Source organism: Terrapene carolina, unplaced genomic scaffold, assembly GCF_002925995.2.
Source record: "Terrapene carolina triunguis isolate 2854851 unplaced genomic scaffold, T_m_triunguis-2.0 Scaffold131, whole genome shotgun sequence".
NCBI lineage: Eukaryota > Metazoa > Chordata > Testudines > Emydidae > Terrapene > Terrapene triunguis.
Genome location: NW_020664482.1, coordinates 9,605,197 through 9,627,629, shown reverse-complemented (window position 1 = coordinate 9,627,629; position 22,433 = coordinate 9,605,197). Strand labels below are relative to the sequence as shown.

The following is a 22,433-nucleotide window of genomic DNA, read 5'->3' as shown; positions in this document are numbered from 1 at the left end:
TTATCCAACAAGTCCCGAAAACAATTCCAAGTAAATTTCTCTAATAAGTCTATTTTTCTATCCTGCCAGAAGGGTTGCTAATGAATTTGCTGCTTGAATGCACAGACAGATTGGGAACTATAACGGCGCTGGCGTGGGCAACATGGCATTGGCACCAAAAACCTATTTGTACCCATACAAAGTTTCCTCTAGAGTACGTCTCTCATCCAGAGGTGATTTTCCAATAAAATCAGCCTCGATTATTGCAAGCGCAGGAGCAATCCCTGAGGGAGTATATGAGGCAATTCAATACTAGGAAATGTAGTACCAGGCAAAATTAACCTTGTAGCAGTGTTATTTCCTGAAACATTATCTAGTTTTTGCCTTTCTTTTGTATTCATCGATCCTAAATGACCGGGATTTTTTCTTCCCCTCCTTCTCTCCCTTAGAATCAAAAGGTTTTTTTTCTTTGTATTCAGAAATAGGCGCATGAAATAAACCTGTTTTTCTTTTAATTTACTTAAATGACTGCCAAAGTAACAGGCTTTGTTTGCTGCATGACAGCCCCTTGCTCTTGAACATATACTACACTATAGTAGTGACAGCCATTTTTATTCTGAACCACTTCAGTGGAATACAAAGGGGGGGGGAGCCATATTAACATTGAGTCACAACCCAGCAAAAGTCATGAGTGTCAATTCTCCACTCTCTTACACTGGTGTAAATCAGGAATTAACTCCACTGAAATCAATGGAATTACATTGTGCAAGCAAGAGGGGCTATGGGTTTCAAAGTTCAGGTTGACACCCCAGTCCAAGCTCCAGCACCCTGTACTCCTTTTCTATTCAGGTCACTAACTCCTCAGTGTTTGGACCATCGTCTGAAAAGTGTCTAGAATGGCTCTAAACAAATCATCATAATTATAATTGCCCGTGCCCATGTGAGTACAATGGTACTATTTCCATGAGCAACAAGCAGAAAGCTTTAGCCCTAATTCCTTAATTTGCAATATTTTGAAGGGGGAAAAAATTGCATAGCAGAGAACATAAGGAAAGAGTCTGAGCTATACAGGCCAGATCCTCATCTAGAGTTAATCAGCATCGCTCAGCTGAAGCCACTGGAGTTACATCAATTTACACAGGCTGAGAATCTGGCCCTCTCTGCAAATATATTGGCATTTGTTGTTTTGTTTTAGTATCTTAATTGTACACCAACACAAAGCATTAGTTTCAAAAAATTCACAGGTCATACAAAGCATCTGTTATTTGCTGCAACACCCAAAAGTAGGCATCTAAAGGTGTTTAAATAAATGTAAAGCTATTTAAAAATAATATTGACCAGAGGTCCAAATCTTCAGAATTTACATCAGCTGAGGATCTATCTACCTATCCCTCCCTCTAAAGTCTGTCTATTTCTCTCTCTCTCTCTCTTCATCCATCCATCTGTCACTCCCTCCCTGGAAAGTCTACATATGGGAATAGACTTTACTGATGTCCTTGCAGGACAGATCCCCTAGGGCTTACTTGTTACGCTGACGTCGGTACTACTCATGGCAGGAAGCACAACACTTAGGAAACGTTTTCAAGATTCGGCCCGGAATCATTTGGGATTGAGGATGCGCTGTACCTTGTGGGACTGATTCCTAAGGCTGTGAGTCTGTCACGGAGGATTCCGTGACTTTCCGTGACCTTCGTGACTTCTGCAGTGGCTGATGCTGGCTCGGGCAGCCCCTGGGTCAGCAGCAGCAGCTTGGTTGTGTGGGAGGGGGCTCAGGGCTAGGGGTATGGGGTTGGGGGGTGCAGGAGGTGCTTATTTCGGGGTGGGGGGATCCCACTGGCATGGCCCTGCAGCTCCTAGGCAGTGGAGGGGCCGGGGGGGTGCGGGGGGCTCCGTGCCGCGTGCTGCCTGTGCCCACAGGCCCTGCTCCCGCAGCTCCCATTGGCTGCAGTTCCCGGCCAATGGGAGCTGCGGCTGCAGGCACTTGTGCCCCTCCACCACCTAGGAGTTGCACCAGCGGGGGGCCCGGGCCCAGGCCACCTCCCCCAGCACCCACGGCGCCCCCAGATCACCCCCTTCCGAGCACCCGCAGCCCCCCGCCCAAGTTTTAGTCACAGGTATTTTTAGTAAAAGTCATGGACAGGTCAGAGCCAGAAATTTTTGTTTACTGTCCATGACTTTTACTAAAAATACCCTTGACTAAAACGTAGCCTTACTGATTCCTAATTTGTTACCAAGTTACTGGGCCAAACCCTGCTTGTTTGATTCAGTAAAGTAGTCGCAATGGGATCAATGAGACTATCTGTGGGAGTAAGAAGATCAGAACTTGGCCTGTTGAATCTGGCCCATGAACTTCTCCAGCCTGGGAGTGGCAGGGCTCTTTGCAGCTAGAAGGGGCCAACAGAGCTTAGGGCATGTCTTCACTACCCGCCGATCCGGCGGGTAGCAATCGGTCTATCGGGGATCAACTTACCGCGTCTAGTGAAGACGCGGTAAAATCGATCCCTGATCGCTCTGCCGTCGACTCCGGAAATCCACCTCGGCAAGAGGCGGCAGCGGAGTCGGCGGCAGCGTGGCAGCGGTCGACTTTCCCGCGTCCTCACCGCCAGGTAAGCCGACCTAAAATACGCAACTTCAGCTACGGTATTCACGTAGCTGAAGTTGCGTATCTTAGGTCGGACCCCCGCTGTAGTGTAGACCCAGCCTCAGTATTTGTGGTGTGAGATCACATTAGAAAGAGAGGAGACGAATGAGCTCTCTGAGTCTCTTCATCTCATAGTCTTGTAAGCAAATACTATAAATTATACAATCAAGTTGGAACCATTTCACTATAAAAAATGTATTGCAATCTTTTGAAAAATGTGCACTCTCTCTAGGTACCTGTTGTGAGGTAGCTGAAAATCTTGATAATACTTTTTATTTTTGGTTCCTAGCCAATGAGACTCATTTGTACAGTTTGAAGTCCAAGCAAACTTGTAGTCAACTAAATTATAACTTATTACCACTGGCTGCAGACTTTTAATACATTCTGTGGTTGGAACTGGACGATTTACTGTTTTGGGCCCTGCTGGCAGTTATCATGCATCATTTCCCTAGAAATAAAAATAGCCCTGCTGTGGTTATCCTCTGGACTGATAAAAATATATCTAACAAGATGTGTCAGAGGAACAAATTCAGAAAATAAAGGCAAAAGATTAAATAGAGTTATTATTTTATGTCTAAAGTACTACATCTTTCAGCAGCCATGACGACTTTTGGACTACAGCAAAAAGGTATCTCGAGAAGGAAAAAAGATCTAAGGGAAGCATCAAGCTCAAATAAAACCACCTGGGGATAGCTGACTAGTAGGAGCTTTGCAAGAGTCAAAATTTACATAAAAATCAGTATTTAGGGTTTAGCGCGATATAATCAAAAAGGATTTAATATGTGTGTTTCTTTGCAAACCGTTTAAAAGCGACGTTTTATAATCCATTCCCAACACTAACCTTTAACGGGTAAGAGTAAAATAATCCGTTGCGATATTTTTTCAGTTCACACTCTGCTGATGAAAACCATGGCCCCCTCAATATAAGCCACCGGAAACCAACAGCAGAACGCATGTGTATTGGTTTTCATGAAGTAATGATTTAGGCCCCAATCCTGCAAAGAGCTTTATGAGGCCACAGGGATTAATCCACATGGTGCCTAGGAACCCTTAGTCATAGACCAGGACTCCACTGAACTAGGCATGTACAAAGGGCAGTGTGTAGGGTCAGCGCCTTGTTTACTTATGTCTGGTGCATTAGAACTGCTTTTCATTTTCTTTCATATTTTTATTTAACTGATTAACATGTTAATGCATGCTGGAATATATAAGATCTAGGCCCCAATCCTGCAAATTGGTTCAATTACATTTATCATAGAATATCAGGGTTGGAAGGGACCCCTCAGGAGGTCATCTAGTCCAACCCCCTGCTCAAAGCAGGACCAATCCCCAGACACATTTTTACCCCAGTTCCCTAAATGGCCCCCTCAAGGATTGAACTTACAACCCTGGCTTTAAGAGGCCAATGCTCAAACCACTGAGCTATCCCTCCCCCTCACTTGTCACACGTGCAGGTGTGTATATGGACTGAATTGCAGAGTCAGGGCCTACGTATCTCTTCTTTTAATTGCTAGTAAGCGGGTTTTGTCTGGATTTTTACTGGGGATTTGAGCGCTTTTGCATGCTAGACTTAAGGTATTAAAACATAAATATGAATGGGTTTCTTTGAGCAATGAATGTGGATGGACACTTCAGGGACTGTGGCATTATGGAGGGATTTCTAGCACCAATTTAATTGGTGCTAACTCATTTTGTAGTTAGCTGGGAGTAGAGTCTAAAGAGTAACAGGAGGGAAGCTTTAGGAAATAAAGAGATTAAATAGGTGGTGGTGTGTAAATTGCTCAGCACTTTTTGGGCCTGGGAGAGGTATGTTGTTGTTTTTTAAAATGGACTGATTGTAACATTCTTAGCGATGTTTTTAAGGAACATGTTTCCATTAGGTTCTGCATAACAATAGAACTTGGCCAATTTTCCAATCGGTTGCCAATAAATAGGACACCCCGTTTTATTCTGAATACTGCCTTTTCCTTTTTTGAAATAAAAAATAAGAACTTTGTGCAACCGCCCAACAATGTATAAATGGGGACACTACTGCTCTTGTCCCCCTATTGGTTTCTACACGTTTATCCTGACTGGATAAAAACAAAAAAATCATAGCCCATCAGCTTGCACTGGTGCCAGCTGGTGCACAGAGGGCTGTTTATGGTTCCAAAGAAACTCAGTGTACAACAACTGAATCGGTGAGCCTGATCTTCTTGCCCTCCAGCTGGGTGAATCAACAGGAAAACCCACGAACTCTGCTTGACTCACTAAAAGACATCAGTCCTTCCATGCCGTATTAAGCCTATCCCGGGGGGGAGGTGCCACTCCAGCTGATAAATTATAGATATTTTTACAATGTAGTCAATAGAAACAATCACTCCCATCCTGTACAGAAGAGAAGATGAAAGGGCCATAAGAAATATCAATGCACTAGCAAATGAGAGGACACCTCTGTAATGGATTTTAAGGGTTTGGGATTCCGATTACAGTGTACTGGATGGGAAAGACAACCCTAGGAAGTAAAGTTGGATGCCCTTCAGCTTGAGAGGGATGATGACCAGAAGATGAGTTTTATGGACAAGAAAGAACAATAACTACTACCAGCATTTCTGGTTAACAAGCTCATGCTGGTCTTGTTAGTGAAGGAAAATGAATGGAATTGAAAATAAATGAAACATTTGAAAGAATTGGGATGTCTGTATCCCTGGTCTAGGTATCTGGATACCATTAAGGCTAGAGCAAAACTTAACTTATGCAGGTGTTTAGAGAAAAGTTTTATTGCTATCTTTCCATTAAAGATTTTCAAAGGCCATAAAAGATTAGGGGAGAAAGGACACAGAAGGAAATCAAAGCCAAATGCAATGTACCTGGGGCAAGTATTCCCTTCAAACGTTCTCACCACTAGCCAGTAATTAAGATAATATGTGAATTTCCATGGTAAGCATATTTTTCAGTTTCGGAAATGTAATCTGTCTCTTAAATACTCTATTCTGAAGCCGTGGGTAATAGTAGGTTTTAGCCAAGGGACTCTTTTACCTGCCTATTTTCCCCAGAAATCTCTTAGCCATTATTCACAAAGAGCCAAATTCTGGGGTTAGGTCATGGTCAATCCGTGTGCAGAAGGGACTCTCCACATGCAGAACTCACTCCTCTCATGTGGAAGAGGACACACAGAACTGTCTTCTTGGCACCATTCCCCACTTCTTACAGCTGTGGGGACTGAGGAGGTGGGGACAGGGTTGCCCTACAATGGGGCATGGGGATGCACATCCTTGCCTCTCTAGCCTTAGAGATTAGGCCTGGGTTTGTATTACCTGACCTGTGGAGTCTTCTGCAAAGAGGAGATCCACCTTGGATTTTGACTAGGGAGAGTCACTGGTATTGCAACCAGCCTATTCAGGAAAGAGATGAAGGCCTCTCACATGGATGACCCTGCCCTTGCATGGATCTCTGGGGATCGTACAAGTTTGGATGCTGCAGGTTCTCCCTCATTTCTACTGGATAATGGAATCTCCCTTGTCGTTGCTGACTAGATCTGAGGCAAAATGAACACGATTCCTCCAGAATCTGTGATTTCCTCCCTAAGATGCAGTTGGCTAATATGGGCTCCCAGTTTACGCATTATCTTGGCCACAAGCTCTCCCAGTGGAACCCTCATCTCATTCATTGGACAGGAAGGGCTGGGTATCAGAACAAACCCTGCAATTTAATTCTTCTCCTCCACGCTAGCACAGCACACGAGCCAGAAGTTTCCAGGCTTCAGCTATGTCCTGACTTAAAATTATTTCTTGCATAACAGTCTCTTTATATTCTATGATTCTATGAAATCTTCTACTACGTGACCTTGGTCAAGTCACTTAAACTCCAAGGGCTTAATTTTCCCCACCTGTAGGGTTAGATAGTAGATAATGTTTTCACCCCTCAGCTCACAGAGAGCCGAGAAGCTATCTCACAGGGACGGGATGAGATTTAATTCACTGATGTTTGTAAAGTGTTTTGAGATTCTTAGAGGAAAGGTGTTACAGAGCAGAAACGTGATCCAGTGGACAGGGCATGAGCCTAGGACTTGGGAGACCTGAGTTTAATTCCCTGCTTTGCCACACATGCCCTGTTTAAGCCTGGGCAAGTGGCATAGTCCTGGCTCCCAATGGGACAACCATTCTTCCCTACTTCACAGGGGTGTTATGATAATAACCACATTAAAAATTATAAGGTACTAGAATATTGCAGGGAGTGGAGCCCTGTGGGTACCTGATCCAGACAGATGTGTTATTTTTAGTGTTTGGGGTTTTTAAAATACTAGCCGCATTATTTTCACTGAAAGATCAATTCTGCAGGCATTATGATTTCTTTTTATATTTTTCAGTATGCTTATTTATAGCAATGTTGTGCTGGATGATACTACAAATACATAAAGATGAGTTCCCCTCGCTCTGCTGTGTTTCCACAGCTCTCCCTGCTGTGTGCAATATGGCTGACTGAAAGCTTGTGTAGCTGTCCAAAACAGAGCATGTATTCCAAAGGAGTGAATCTGAACGCCACCTGCACATACTTAGCTACTAAAGGAGCTCACTCCAGTTTGTCTAAATACCTCTCTAGACAAGCACAAACAAGAGCCTTGATGTGCCTATAAAACTTTAGTAGGTTAGTTGCTTCTCTTCTCAAAAAGCGCAAGAATGTGAGAGAGATTTTATAGAATAAATGGCAGCGGCCATCTTCAGTGATCCGCACTGTGTAAAACACGATGTTGAATCGTATCAACTGTGGGTATATTATTGAGTAAAAAACTGGAACATTAATAACTCTAGGGGACGAAACAGGTAGATAACGTCCATCCAAACCTTAGTCGTGGCACCTTTACGAATATGCAAAACATCACAGGTACAAGGCCTTATTTGCAGACACTGAATTAAACTGTAATCTTTAAAACTGAGTTAATTCTGAATCTGGTTTTGGGAGACAGCAATTATGTCAGCGAAGTATAAACGCAAGGAAAATTTTTATATTAATGACAACTGAGAAAATATATATATATATATATTGTAACAGATGTCAACTGCCGTTAGATTCAACTCAACTTATTAGTGCATGGCTTTTAGCCAAAAGCAATTCACATTTGCAGAAGTGTACTATCGCATATGTCTTAATAACAGAAATGTGTTTTTAAAAATGTATGTGATAAGTCACATATGGTAGAAGGAATCTGTACAGCTTTCAGCCCTTTTGACAATGGAATCAACTAACTTTATTTTGTGAAGCTGAAGAACATTAAAATTCAAGTGAAATTCTCTTTGACATTTGAAAGAGCTACAGCACTGATGGCATTAAAAACTAGACGGGAGTCTGCGGTGCTGAATATGGTCTCCTTGCTTATACAAATACAATCTACATCTATTACCGTTATCTTAAAGATACCATTTTACTCTTGCTCTCAGAGGCAATGTTTTAGGGTAAAACCATACAGGTACATTAAGTGCTTACATTTCATTGAAAAATACTAGGCAGATACTTTAGCTCTTCTTTATGCAGAGTGTAATTAATATGTATAATGGACTCCCTAGGGTACTAACTGAAGCTGCAATCATTAACATATTCAAAGGCAAGTTAAAACAAGCAGTTGGGGAAAATATGACAGGGTGAAATATACATGTGGAGGTGGAGAGAGCTAGACTGGCCATATGGCCGCTTTCCATCCCAAAATGTTACTATGTTTTTCAGGTCCCAGAAAGCAATGATTTAACTCAAAATAAAGAAACGAACATTTTAGATGGCGTAATTGCGCATCCCTGTAAAGTACAAATTGCTTAGGAGTGGCGTTGTCTGCTGCAAACTGGTGCTGCACCACTGACTGCCCTGAAGTGGCCCCAGCTTACACCAGCGGAGAGTTTAAAAAAAATTCATGAATGAAAAATATTATGTTGGAGCTGCCCCCACTCCCTTCTCTTGTCCTCTAGAAACTGAAGAGGAGCAGCCAATTCACTTCAAATAACAACCACCAGCTAGATTTTTAATTCAGCTTGGCCTGGACCTAGTTACTCAGAAATGAATGGCCCCCTGTCTCATTACAAGTTCCTTAAGCTTTTATATCCCCCCTGGTTTCCATTTCTAATTCTCATCAGATTAAATGAAACATAAAGAGTCTGATTTACAACTGCCTGGCACCTTGTTCTGATGAGCATTTTACATTCATTTTGCCCTGGTGTAAATGACTATCCAAGGTGGAAGGCAATGGAGAGTGAGGCCTGTAGTCTTTTCGTTGTGCCTCCCAAAACACAGCCACTCATGAGCCCCCCCAGAGTTTCTAGGAGAAAAATCTCTAGGAGGAAAATCACTTCCAAAAGGCATCATGATCAGCAAAGTGCAATGAAAACAGTGGCTATAATAGGAAGATATAGTTCCTGGGGACTTAGTTAAACTGCAGACTGATCATCCACCAAAGCTGGAAGTATGTGTTTTATTGGTACTTAATAGAACATTAAAACTAGAGTATATGTTGTTTAAGCAGAAAAAGTAGCCGCTGATTGCTATTACCCTTAACTGAACACATCTCTCCTGAAAGTACCAGGACGTCTATACAGCAACTTTCTTAATTCAATGATATACTGTAGAGAGTGGCTGCTAGTGCCCTAAGATTTAAGAACTTCTCATAAAATGCCCTGGAAATTGGTCCCTGGTAGCTTGCTCATCCTTCACAGATCCCCAGTATAAAGAACAGAAACATACGTGTGTGTGTGTGTGAGAGAGAGTTCTTAACCAACAGGATGGCAAAGCTCTGATATATTGGTGCAAAATATTCCCAAGTGTCTAGAAATCATTTGGCACACTTGCTGTTATTTCCCCCTCTGTCAGATCTTCCCAAGGATTGCAATTAAAAAACATGATCTTTTTAGCATGTGCAACCCCCCCAGGCTAGGAGCACTATGTACTGAACATGAGTATGATATTATTTGGCAGCTATTCATAGACAGCACATATTAATTTATGTAAACTGGACACAAATCAGGGCATGCAGTCATGAGGGACACATGAAAAATCGAAATCTGTCCTTGATGATCAGGGGATTTTTTATGGCTCTGATTATGGATTAACTTGAGTTCCAATGTCTATTTTATTGCCCTATTGTGGGCCTTTTGTTGTGGTTGTTTGCATGAAGTTCAATAAAGTTGAATTTTCCAACGGATATAAAAATAACTTACTTTACAGGAATGTTTCTAGGTTTTGTCTTTTCGGCAGCCTATAAATAGAAGGGGGAGGGAAAAGAAACAGTTAAGCAACATTATCAAGCACAATGTTTCCTGGAACCAAAATAATATTAAAATAGAATGATGTTCAGAAATGGAATAAGCAAACCAAAGCAGGCTACCATCGTTAAGTAGGCAACTGAATAAAGATAGCAACTGCTGAACTCTTTCCGCACAATCGTGTTACAGCTCTTAAAACATTCCTCCCGGTGTTTGAGATACCATCATGCTTTATTTTTTTAATGGCTGAAAGTGTATAGGAACCGTTCATTCAGAATGATTACTGCCTTTCCCGGTTTGAAATCTGGTCATGTTTGTCGCAACGTTACTACCTACATCTAGAACACAAACAGTAACGGGGAAAAATAAAGGCAAGAACGGATTCTATTTCCAAAACAATTTTTATTAGCCAACAACAGAAAAGGGCAATGGATGACCAAATGTTCAGATCAATTTCCTCTCGTGAAACCTTTGAGAAAACACACTCCAAATCATCTAAATGAGTAAATCTCTGGGCCTCTCGGCCTGTACCGCCTCAGACATGGAGCCTGGTTCCAGTTTATTGCTGAACCCATTGATCTGTGTACAGTCCATTTATCATTCATGAAAAGAGCCAGTGATCTTCACAGTATATTAGAAGAAACAACTCAGATCATCTGTCAACGGCCCTCTTATTTCTGTTTCCCTCTCCACGGGGATTTCATCTCCTTCGATTCTTCTTGAATTAAAATGTTGCTAAGCAACACAGCTGGGGGCACTGATGGCAGAATGGCTACAGTCTATCAAACTGTTTAAGCTGTTGGAGATTTTAGTGGTGATTTTTTTTATGCTTCTATGGCATAATTATGTAATCTGAACCAAACTTTTATTCCCTCAGAATTTCATAGACTACATAAATCATATTGCGATACAGAGAAGGTTGAAATATTATCTTAAGACAAAATTAGTGCTGTCAAATCATTTTAGAGCATTCTTTTTAGTATTTGAAGTACTAGGCTATCAGTTTTAAATGGGGAAAGGAGTCAAACCGTTAGTCAGATTACGTGTACTGTAGCACTGAAATGGAGATTGAAAGGTGACTGATCCATAAACCCATTACACTATAGAAAGCTTTCGTGCTTACTTGCATTTTAGTATATTTCAGGAAACAAAATAAAGCCAGAAAAACTGGTGATGATGCACAAGGGTTAAGGGTGTTTGGGTGAAATATTGTAACCTTTGCTTCATTCAGGGACAAGGAAAAATATATTCCTTCGTAAAAATTCCCAGTGATATTCAAAATGTTCAGATAAGGACAAAAGGATTAGATCTTCTGTCTAAATTGGCCTCAACTCTGAAGCGAATCCCCTGAACTTGCAATATTGGGCTACAAATCTTGTGAGAATAGGTTGTTATATGACATCATCAGTGGGACCAGAAATTTTGCACAAAAAAAAAAAAAAAAAAAAAAATCCCCCCTCCCCAGTAGTAGGGAGATCCACATTTAAATCCATCAACATCCCAAACCATTGATTTTTTACATGAGATAAGGAATTAAGGTTTGTGAGATCTGAAATGGGGAAATATTAGTTTTATGGACTGGCTCCTTTTGTGCAGAGAAAGGCTTGCTCTTTGTGTCTTAGATTACGTTTTACATTATTTATTATGGGTCGGTAGAGCCTGGGAGAAGCATTTGTTTTATATTTATACAGTGAAATCAACATAAACAAACAAGACAGTAAGCAAGTAAATGAATATTAATCAAACCAACTAGGTGAAAAGAATGGTAAGGCTGCTCAGTGAAGCACTCAGAACTCAGGAAATGCGAAAGTTAACCTTAATTCTGACCCATTGTGCAAACACATGATGAGGTCTCTTCCAGACCTATGTTTCTATGATTGCATCCCTGCCTCATGAAGTGGTCAGTTGGCTGGTGTGAGTCTTGCTTCACTCCATAGGCACCCTCCAAAATATACTCAATCTATTTGATGCGCACATGTTCAGGGCCAAAAGGACACTGTTTAACAAAAGAACCCCCATTAATAAAAGAAAAGTGTGTATGTGTGTACAAACTATTTATTTAAAATCTTATAATTGAGCCTATTAAATGGATTTTCAGTGGACTACTGAATTTCAAGTTTCTATCTTCTCCTCCTGAGGTACTAAAAGTGTTTAGGCAGCAATGAGTCCTGTGGCACCTTATAGAATATTCACCCACGAAAGCTCATGCTCCAATACGTCTGTTAGTCTATAAGGTGCCACAGGACTCTCTGCTGCTTTTACAGATCCAGACTAACACGGCTACCCCTCTGATACTTAAAAGTGTTTAAAAGGTTACAAATTCTCTTTTATCAAGCAGAAGTCTACTTTCTGACTGCAGTCTAACAATTCTCATGATCAGTCTAGCTAGCCTATAGCTGCGCTGTAACACTACTGTGTAAATCTAAACTAAATCTCAGATACCGGTTACTTTTATCAAATTCTTCAAAAATAATCACACACAAACTTGATTGTAAATAAACAGATAAGAGATAACAATAGAACGAGTGGGAAGTGTTTTGAATAGGAAGTAAATATCTATGCAAATACAAAGAATTACAAGGTTAAATTAATCTATAGCAAATGAGCAAAATGAGGAAATGTACTAAACTGTTTGTATAAAGACGATGAAGCTAGTTCAGAAATTGAGAGAGAATTGGGTAACGTCAAAATCATAGAATATTAAAGATCAGAGTCTAGGAAGTGCATTCAATTTTGAGTAATTGAACATGTGGATTGCAGCTGTTTGCATTGGAGGGGAAAATGTGGTGGTGATGTGTACAATGGGAATCTGCCTACATATTATTCTGTGTGGCTGTGAAGATTGGTAGCATGCCATTGTTTTCTTAGCTAGTGATTTCCTAGATTACTTGTGATTGTGTTCGTGGGAAAGGCACTTCAGTAACTCGAAGTGTTTGGTAGTATAAACTTTTTACACACACACACACATACACACACACACACACTCTCTCTCTCTCTAACCAAAACTTTCAAACAACCAGGAAAGGCTGCACCCAGTTTCAATTTGCATTTTGGATGAAGGAGCTGCTCACTTATTATATTACCTGAACCTATTTGCCACTTAGTGGGAGTTGAGGATGGGAGCTGACCATGCAGAATTAGACATAAGGAATTCCATCTGAGTAAGTATTACAGGATCTGGCCCTGTGCTTTCATTTTTCTTGTATGTATTGCTCACTCTTTTTCACAGTATATTTGTTGCAATATCATGAGCATGCTCAGTAGCAGAACAGAGGAATCAAAGTGACATTGAGTAACTGTACATATTAAGCTCTGATGCAGAAACATATTGTTTGAAAATATTGTGTGTGGAGCAGGTCTGTCAATTAGAGCTAATTATTTTTTCTCTGATCAGGAAGAATACTATCTTGTTTTAGGCAGCTTTCTTTGAAATGTACATCTTTTATACAACTTCATTATAGGAAAATACTTCCTCCAAATTACTTTTATTTCTGGGTTGCTTCGCTATTGACTCAACTGGTCTACGTTGAGTAGTTCTCTCTGCTTTGATAATTAACTTTTGATCATTACTGAATTTAACAGCTCTAGTCAGATGTGTTCATAGTCATCCTCGTCAATTACTTCAGTGCTCATCACCTTTAATCTTTGAACAAAATGATATCATTGAGCTTCCATCAGCCTTGCTATAGAGTTAACAATTTTCTGTTTCTCGTCTTCATGACTCAATTTGTTTTAGATGTGAGGCGAGCTTTTGATTATTAATTTAAGATATTTCAAAGACAAACAATTTTAAAAGTGAGTTATTTTGTGCAACTTATATTCTGGGCTTTTACAAATCAGAAATGGTTTTTAAAACCCAGAATGATTCCTGAACTTCACACATTAAAATGACTATAAATAGAGTAGGTAGGAGGTTCCCAAATCATGATACATGTGGTCTGAGTGGGCGATCACACTACAAAAGAATGGAAAGAAAATGAAATAATATAATGGGATTCAATGAGCGTTAGGAGGGTTACATCATGGGATTGCTGCTAATTTTGAGTTTGCAAGTGTACATTAAAATAATTTAAGATGATTAGAAAATGGAGACCAGACTGAACTAGACAGTTATACTGCTTTAATTTGTAATTTCCTTCTGATTTTTTACAATTATGGTACTAGTTATATACCATATCTCTCTAAAATTATCCTCTCTCCACAGCTGCCCCTCTAGGCAGACACAGGATGAGAAGGAGAAAGAAGATAAATTGGAGGAACAGATGAAGGGCAGCATCAGTTCATAGAAACCTTTTGGGTGTTGGGGGATGGTTTTCCATCGCATTCAGGGAACTCAAATGTGAACTCCAGATGTGAGCAGCACAGAACAGTAATAGAGAAGTGAAAGAAATGTGTCCCTAGAGGCTGGATAAAAAGACAAGTTTCACTAATTGTCACACAAAAGAAGGCACTGGCAAATAACCATCACCCTCATGAATTCCTTCCGTGAACTGCACTGTGGGCCAAAATAGTGTCTGTTTTTCTGGTTATCAATCAAGGCACTAATCTTTCTGATGGACATTGTGTTTTGGTCAGTGCACGGTACCTAGAGCACCGAAAACACACGCACAGTAAACTCTCAAGAATGGCTAGTCAAAAAATGTTGGTCAAAATTGTCTTTTGATGGAAAACTGGGTTTTTGAATAAATGAAATTTTCTACTGAAAGTATTTATTTTCTACGGAATAGGTAGAGTTTTCATTGAAAACCTGAAATCTGAAAAGTTTGTAGCCAACAATGAGTGACAAATTGAAATGTTCTGGAGAACCCCTCTCCCACATTTTCTGATCAGCTCTGCTCTCAGGGGTGAGCAGCTAAACTATCCCACGTAGGTATGTTCATGACTGACCATGCTCTCCTCTTGTTCTGTCAGTGGAACAGACGATCATCACTGAAGGTACAATTCAACACCCTTGGCACTAATGAAAATCTTTCCATTGACTTCAATGGGAGTTAAATCAGGCCCTTTGCAAATTAACACCGCTCTTGGAGGTTGCGCTCTGTCCTTTGGGTCACGGATAGGGTGCTGAGTCATGAATTAAACTACTAAGAATGGATGGTGCTGGACCTTGGTCTGCTTCTGTAATTAGACAGTTGGTCTCAGGTGGAATTTTCTGGGGGGTGGAGAAGAGCACAGTGCGCATGAAGGACGCTGTGCAAAAGGGAAGTTGGGAAAATTGTGCTGGGGGTCACAAGCCTCAAGGGATCTCTGGTTTTTTTTAATGCTGTGGTTACATTCTCCTCTACCTGTCCCCTAACATCAACGGAGGAGAAGCTGTTGCTTTCTTGCTAATCATCTCTGACATGAAGTTGGAAACCGTGTCACGGACATGCTGCGTGTGGTATTCTAGGGCAGCCTCACCCTGAGGATGAAAAGCTGGGCTCACTGAATCTAGGACTGAAAAAATGGAGGGAGGATGCACCCTTCTCATCCCAGAATATTCTTGCGTGTAGTCCCTGTTTTCCTTCAGAAGGCAAATAAAAGGAGTAGAGTAGCTGAGATCAGTTTTAGAGAGGATCAAATCACCACATCCAGGGTGGCTATGGACCCAAATGGTGTACATACTTCCCATAGGACTCCCTCATGGGTATATATTAGATACAGAGCATCTCCTCACCTTTCTACACCTTTGAGCAATACAGCACCTTTCATGGCTTTACAAGAGTTCTTCAGGAATATTTAGGGTGGAATTCCACTAAGTTGGAAACTCCTGTTTTAGATGGTGCAGAGCAGGCTGAGTAAAATTTGCAACCTTTTTAGGGATAACAAAGTTTGTAAAGAAATGGCAAGTACATCTACAGATGGTGGAGCACCTTCCAGCAAACTCCACTGTTTTTAAACTGAGTTACCGTAGGGATGATTTTGGGTCACTGTGTGCAATGGCCAGCATTTCCCCCAGATTTCTACATTTACTAAAGGAAATGGTGGACGCCAAACTGAAGAAGCATGTAATGCAAAACATGGCCAGTTCCCGTTCTTCATGGCATGTCCCAAATGAAAAGAAGCCACTGAGACAAGAAGCCCAGGGACAGTGTCTGCAGCAATGCTTCTCAGTGTACTGTGGGATTTTTCAAAACATCATTTGCCGATGGATGCTAGTTGTAAGGCAGGTAAGGTGGAGTGGGACAGAGGAAGTGTAAACAGTAATTTGTCCTTCTATAACACCTTCTTTTGGGAGGGTCTCAAGATGTTTTCCAAGTGATAATTAACTCTCACTATGCCCCTGACAGGTGTAGTAGGTATTATTTATATCCATTCCACTGACGGGGAACTGAAGCACAGAGAACTTAAGGGATTTGGCCAAGGTCACACAGGAATTCTGTTGCTGAGCTGAAAATGGAACTCCCGATGCCTAGCCCCACATGTTAACCACAAGAGAAAAAAATCCTCAAAAGGCAAAGGAAATATAAGGAGAAAAAGACAAGAAAATTACAGAGGATAAAACAAAAACTACCCCTAAAAGTTGCCCCAAGAAAAGAAAGATAAGTCTAAGGTGAAAGTTTAGGGCTGAGAGCCAAGAGAACAGTATTTCTGCCACCGACCATTGTGAAGCTGTAGGCAACTCACATCATCTATATGTGCCTCAATTCCCCACCTATAACTTATGGAGAATAATACTTTGTATTTACCTCATGACTACCTTAAAGGTAGGTGTAGCTTATTAATATTCACAGAGTGCTTTGAGATCCTTGGATACATGTGTTCTTAAATTGCTAAGTGCTATTAATTAGTATGACTTCTCCAAAGCCCGCATGGGTTAAAATGGCCTCTTGTCACAGTAAAAGGAAGAAGTATACACAGCCATATCAGAAGCAGCCTCTCTTACCCCCAATTTACTTGCAGTTTATGCACTTAGATTCCCCTTTGTAGTGAAGGTCTTTATCTCATTCCTCAGGGAGTCCAACCTGTCCCTCATCTTTTTCCTCCTCTAAATCAATGAATAGTTACCCAGGCTTGAGAAGCAAAAGGGCAGAGTCAAAGAGCAACAGCAGTGGCAGTGCTGGGAAAGATGTGAGGCAATATTGGTATTGTTCGCATTGCTCGTTTATTGCCTATGCAGGATTGAAGAGTTCAAGGACTATACTATATATTTCATACATAACCCGTTACAAACAGGCACTGGAGAGATGGACGTAACAACACACATCAAAAACTTCTGTGCTGCCCTCGGGCTGCTTTGGTTTGTTGCTCGGCTCGTTGGTTCATTTAACTGTGTACTAAGTAATGAGGCGCCAAATATTTTGCACAATAATTGAGTTGGAATTTTTTTGGGTAGTTTTGTGACAGACCAATTCTCTTTCTGTGAAAACCAAATTCATGACAGGTGCAGAATAGTCCATGTTCCTACAAGGGGCGAGGGGTTAATGTTCAATCTGTTCACAGGGCAGATCCCCCCCTGCTGGTACAGCAAACTGCATCTCCCTTTGCCCACTATCTCTGCTGTGCGCAGGGGGATTCACCCCAATGGGGTTTACAGCAGTCAGGTCTCACCACCACTCTCCCACAGGTGCTTCTCTGGGGAGAGTAGCTTTAATCTCCACTGGGATTCCTGCTTGCAGAGGCTGACAACTGGATGTGCTAACTCAGTTCCTTCTGCTGCTTTTCCAGCCGATGACGCCCACCTTTGAGGTTGCGCTGGCCACCTGTGGGCCCATCCACCTTGAGCTATAGTAGCTCCCCATGTCTGTGTGTCTGCATCTGCACTGGCCCTTAACTTAAGCTAGGGAAAGGCTGCCCCCACTTTTGCTGGTTATCATTTGAGGCTTGGAATTAGCTAAGGAGCCAGTAGGGCTGTATTTTCTGTTCCACGTATATGACGTCTGTGCTGTGATCGATATTACCTGGTCATTTCATGTGGGTAGCATGAAGGTGAAGTGCCTAGTTAAGAGATTACTAAGGAGTGTGTTATGTGTATGCTTGTTTGTGGGTAAGCGAGGAGAGGACCTCTCTCTAACATCATTTATCAATCCTTTCCCCTCTTTGCTAGGACTGTCTGGCTGCCAAGCACCTTTGTGTTTTGTTTTTCCCTATTTTTTTCTATGTCTGGTGAAGCTGAGAGCTGGGTCACACCAGCCAAATTGGACAAGGAAAAGACAATCCAGTGTCCTCTGACTAAAATGGCTGCTCCATCCCCTGCTTTTCTGGTATGTGCAGCATGTGTTCCATAGCCTTGTTGAGGGCCACAACTGGAACCTTCATGGCAAACTTCTGTTTGGTCAATTTCCAGCACAGTTCCACAGTACCATACAGTGCAACCATATGTTCCGAGGGTCATTTAAATCTCCTTGTCATTGGTAGATACGATGACCGACTGAAAAGATTAAATAAAATGTCATGGACCTGAAAGAGTTACAAGTCCTAAAATCTGTGGCATTCTAGTGATTTGAAATTGTGTATACGCTTTATCTGACATATTCTTTACAAGACCTCACAGGCATTGCTGAATGCAATGGCCACAGGTGTTTATGTGGCACAGAAATACTATGAAATGAATCCCCATGATGATTGTAGGCATTGTTACCAGCCATACAAGCTCTTATTGCCAAAAATTAGTCTTGTGAAACAGGAGTATCCTGGGGTGAAGTATGCCCCGTGTATGGGAAATAAGGCTGTTTCATTAGTGTTGCACAGAATAAAATACTTCAAGTACCAAGCAAAAATGGAATGGGGTATCAAGAAGAGACATTTCTCCATCAGAGGATCTTTTTTAGCCTATAGAATGAAAAAGATTGGAGAATGACTACACTATCCTAATGGCTTCTGTTTTCACTAATGGCTGAATGAAAACATTTCCCTACAGCTTTAAAACATGACTGTATATCTTAAACACTGCTATGTGGGGTCTTCATCAAAACAAATTCTGCTGTGGCAACCACCAATGTTGCATTGCTTTGTCTGGGATTTCAATGCAACCCAGTGACAGATAAACTGTTTACATTAAAAGACTCTATCAACGTTATTTTGCACCTAGTTTCATCCTAATCCATCTGATTTTTCTATAGCTTTGACAAGACGACCTCTCTCGCTGTGTGTGCAGTATTGATGTCATTACTGAAGAGCTGTACCTCGGCCTTTCTGCTGATAACAAAGTAAATGGAAATGTGGAGAAACCTTGGGGAGGCAAACAACTTGTTCAGGATCTAGCTAAAAAACAGGAAAAATTACAATAGGAAAGGGTATCTATTGTTGCAACTAGTATGGTTACTATATCACTTTAAAACAGTGCTGTTTACATGATGAAAATGTACTGAATCTTTTATATTCACAAACCTTAAGCCAAAAAGTCTGTTTTAATTTAACTTGAATAAATGCTTTGAAAGTTCAATGTGCATTACAAGAATCAGAAGCTCTCCCTACGGCTGACAGCATTTTTAGACTCTCAGCTACAAAGTAATTCGTTTTGCATGCAATTATCTAATACTAACCTAGCCAAGAAAGACTGTTTGGATAAACTATAAAACTAAGATCATGGACATGGATTATATAGGAGGTGTCTCGTACATGCATGGTTATCACACATGCAAAAGGTAATCGTTAAGTGAAGCAGAAAAAACAAATAGAAAAGATAAAAATGTTTCATGGATTGTTCTGCCAAAAATACAATGTACATAAAATATGCAGAATAATGGAACAGATCTGTAAATGGTATCAACGTTTCTTTGGTTCAAAAATACCCAGATCTCCAGCAATGTGCTTTAAATTAAGTGCACGTTTCAAAGGTTACGAAGATTATTCCTTAGGAAGAACAAAGAAGAGCTGGTTAAAGAAAATTGGGTACACTACAACTACTTAAAATACTGTATCAGGGCACAATTCTTTTGGATGGCTCTGAGCTCAAAGCTAAATTGAATTATACAGAGCTACTTTGAAGAACAAAAAATACTAACCTGTGTTTTATCTAAGTTCTTTAAGATGAACCTAGTCACTAATTAAAAAAACCACTATTCTTCCTAAATTTCTGGGTTTTTTTGTTTAACTAAGTAATAGGACCATCTAAAGGCTCTATCCTTCCTTACAGAACACTGTTAACATTAGTTAACATTAATCCCTGAAATGCATTGCCAAGTTATAGGTTTACTAATACACGTCTGTTATTTTCTTTGTATTTATAATCCCACAGCCAATCTGAAACTATTGGGTAATAGGAACATTCTCTGCAAAGTAACAGTATCTTAGTGATGCATGCACCAAAATTCTGTTCAATGACAGTACTGTAACAGTTTAAAATCCAGGCAACTGCTTAAGTTAAATATAATGATTCTACTCAATAATACATTAAGCAGATGTTTACCTGGCGTTATGCATTTGTGCCATAAATATCTATTGGGTTGGTCAGCGTGCATATTAAAAACCACTGGAATAGGTCAAATTGTAGATAATGTAAAACTTTAAAGATGGCAATTTTAATAAAACTGTCAATACAATTTTCTCTGTGAAAACATTTGAGACTGATTGTGTCGCTTATATTGAAAGAGAAACACAAGGTCTATATCTTTAGATCCTTTATTGAACTGTGAGCACAGCATCAATAACTGCTTCTCAGCTGTAAATGAAAATTGATTCCAGATCTAACCCCTCATCTTCTGTGTTCCTTTAATCCCAAATCACCCGCAATGGAAAGCAAAAGAATCAGCATTATGCGTAAGTGACACACAAAGCACGTGTCCCCTGCTCTGTTCTAAGGTGACTGCACTGATGATGGTGCTTCCCCCAAAATGTTAGCAGGAGATTTAGGAGATAACTGTAGCCTTTCAAATGGTGGCCCATAAAGCAATGTGGTGAATTCTGCACCTGGCTTGGAGCAACTTGCTCCTGCTTCATCACAATGATCGATATGGTTCATAGATTCATAGGATTTTTAGGTCAGAAGGGACTGTTAAGATCATCTAGTCTGACCTCCTGAATAACACAGGCCAAAGAACTTCACTCAGTAATTTCTGTATTGAGCCCACAACTTCTGTAGCTTTTAAGAAAGATATCCTGTCTGGACTTAAAGATAGCAAGTGATAGAAAAACCACCTCATTCCTAGGGAAGGGGTTCCAATAGTTAATTACCCTGACTGTTAAAAATTTGCACCTTATTTCTAGTGCCTTATTTCTAGTGTGAATTTTTCTAGCTTCATCTTCCAGCCTAACCTAACTACTGTCAGAAATCAATTCCCCCTGCTGGTATTTGTTGACTATGGGCAAGTTACCTCTTAATCTTCTCTTGGATAAACTAAATAGATTAAGCTTCTTAAGTCTCTCACTATAAGGTATGTTTTCTAGATTTCAAATAATTCTTAGCTCTCTTTTCTGAACCCTTTCCAAATTTTCAATATTCTTTTCAAAGTCTGGATGCCAGAACCGGGCACAGAATTCCAGTAATGGTCTCACTGATACTTGATGCAGAGGTAATATTACTCTGCTTATACATCCAAGAATTGTGTTCACCCTCTTAGTTATAGCATTGCACTAGGAACTTGTGTTTAGTTGGTTCCTCCCAAGAAGTGTGAAACAAAAGGAAGAACCTGATTGGCAGGTGGAAAAAGCAGGATGCAGTTCAGATTTTGGGTTTGGACCCTACTCTAGTTATAACACTGATTGCAAATATTTGTGCTGGCTCATGGGACTGGAAGCACTAGACAGCTCAGCAAATCAGTCTAAAATTATTTACTTTTGTTTGAGAAAAATCAGTAAATGGTACATTTTTGCACCCGTAAACCTGCGCTTGGCCTATGTTACAAGCTTCATAAAGTACAAAAATGGTGATTTTGGAGTACAGGGTAAATCTGAAAGGTAAAATATAAGAGAGGAGACAGAATACAAAGATATTGGAAAAACTGCTAAGGTGCTTTCAAACTGCGATTTTCATCTTTTCTCTCTCAGTTATGGTATGCACATGTGTATATCTGAATTTCAAGCATCATTTGACTGTAAACTCTTACGTTAAAAAATTAGTTTTGTAACTCAGTGCCCCACAGCTGAACTTTTGGTATCTTATAATTTGTATATTGCGATAGTCTCATTCCAGCTCTCATGAATGATCATTTTATATATTCCAGGAAACAGCATTTTGCATTTGAACATGCCATAATTGTTTTGTTAGTGTTTATGTATCTGACCAGTACACCTGATCAATGGTTTGTTTTTTTTTAAAAAGAAACACGATCAAAACTTGTAAAGTGTGAAAGAATCCAATAAGTGAAACATTTGACTGCTACACCAGAGCTCTACTCCGCTTGCCCAGGTCTCAATGTGGGATGCAATCTGTGACAAAGATCCAAAATGAAGGACATGCACAAGTTATTAATCCAGGAGATTTAACATGGGATTCCTCCCTTTAATATATTCGATGCTTTTTATTCCCTCCATTTCATGATCTTCTATTTCCGATGTAACTAAAAGTGAGGGCCTGCACATTTGGGTGGAATGCTGGAAATGAGCAATGCCCCTTGAAACAAAGGACAATTGAGAGAGCTTTTCCTTTCCAGATAGATAATTTATTTTTGATACCTGATTGAAGAGTGCACTCTCGGAATACCTAAATAAGCAGTAAAGCATCTATTTTT

At 40.4% G+C, this 22,433-nt stretch overlaps 1 protein-coding gene across 2 annotated transcripts in view; it reads right to left on the bottom strand.

Annotated features, from left to right (window-relative positions):
- AFF2 (AF4/FMR2 family member 2) overlaps nt 1–22,433 on the bottom strand; it is a 394,994-nt gene that overhangs the window by 71,896 nt on the left and 300,665 nt on the right. For both annotated transcript variants that reach the window (XM_026652958.1, XM_026652959.1), the window contains one exon: nt 9,799–9,836. In XM_026652958.1, the coding sequence (XP_026508743.1) occupies nt 9,799–9,836 (38 nt within the window). The remainder of the gene's footprint in view (nt 1–9,798; nt 9,837–22,433) is intronic.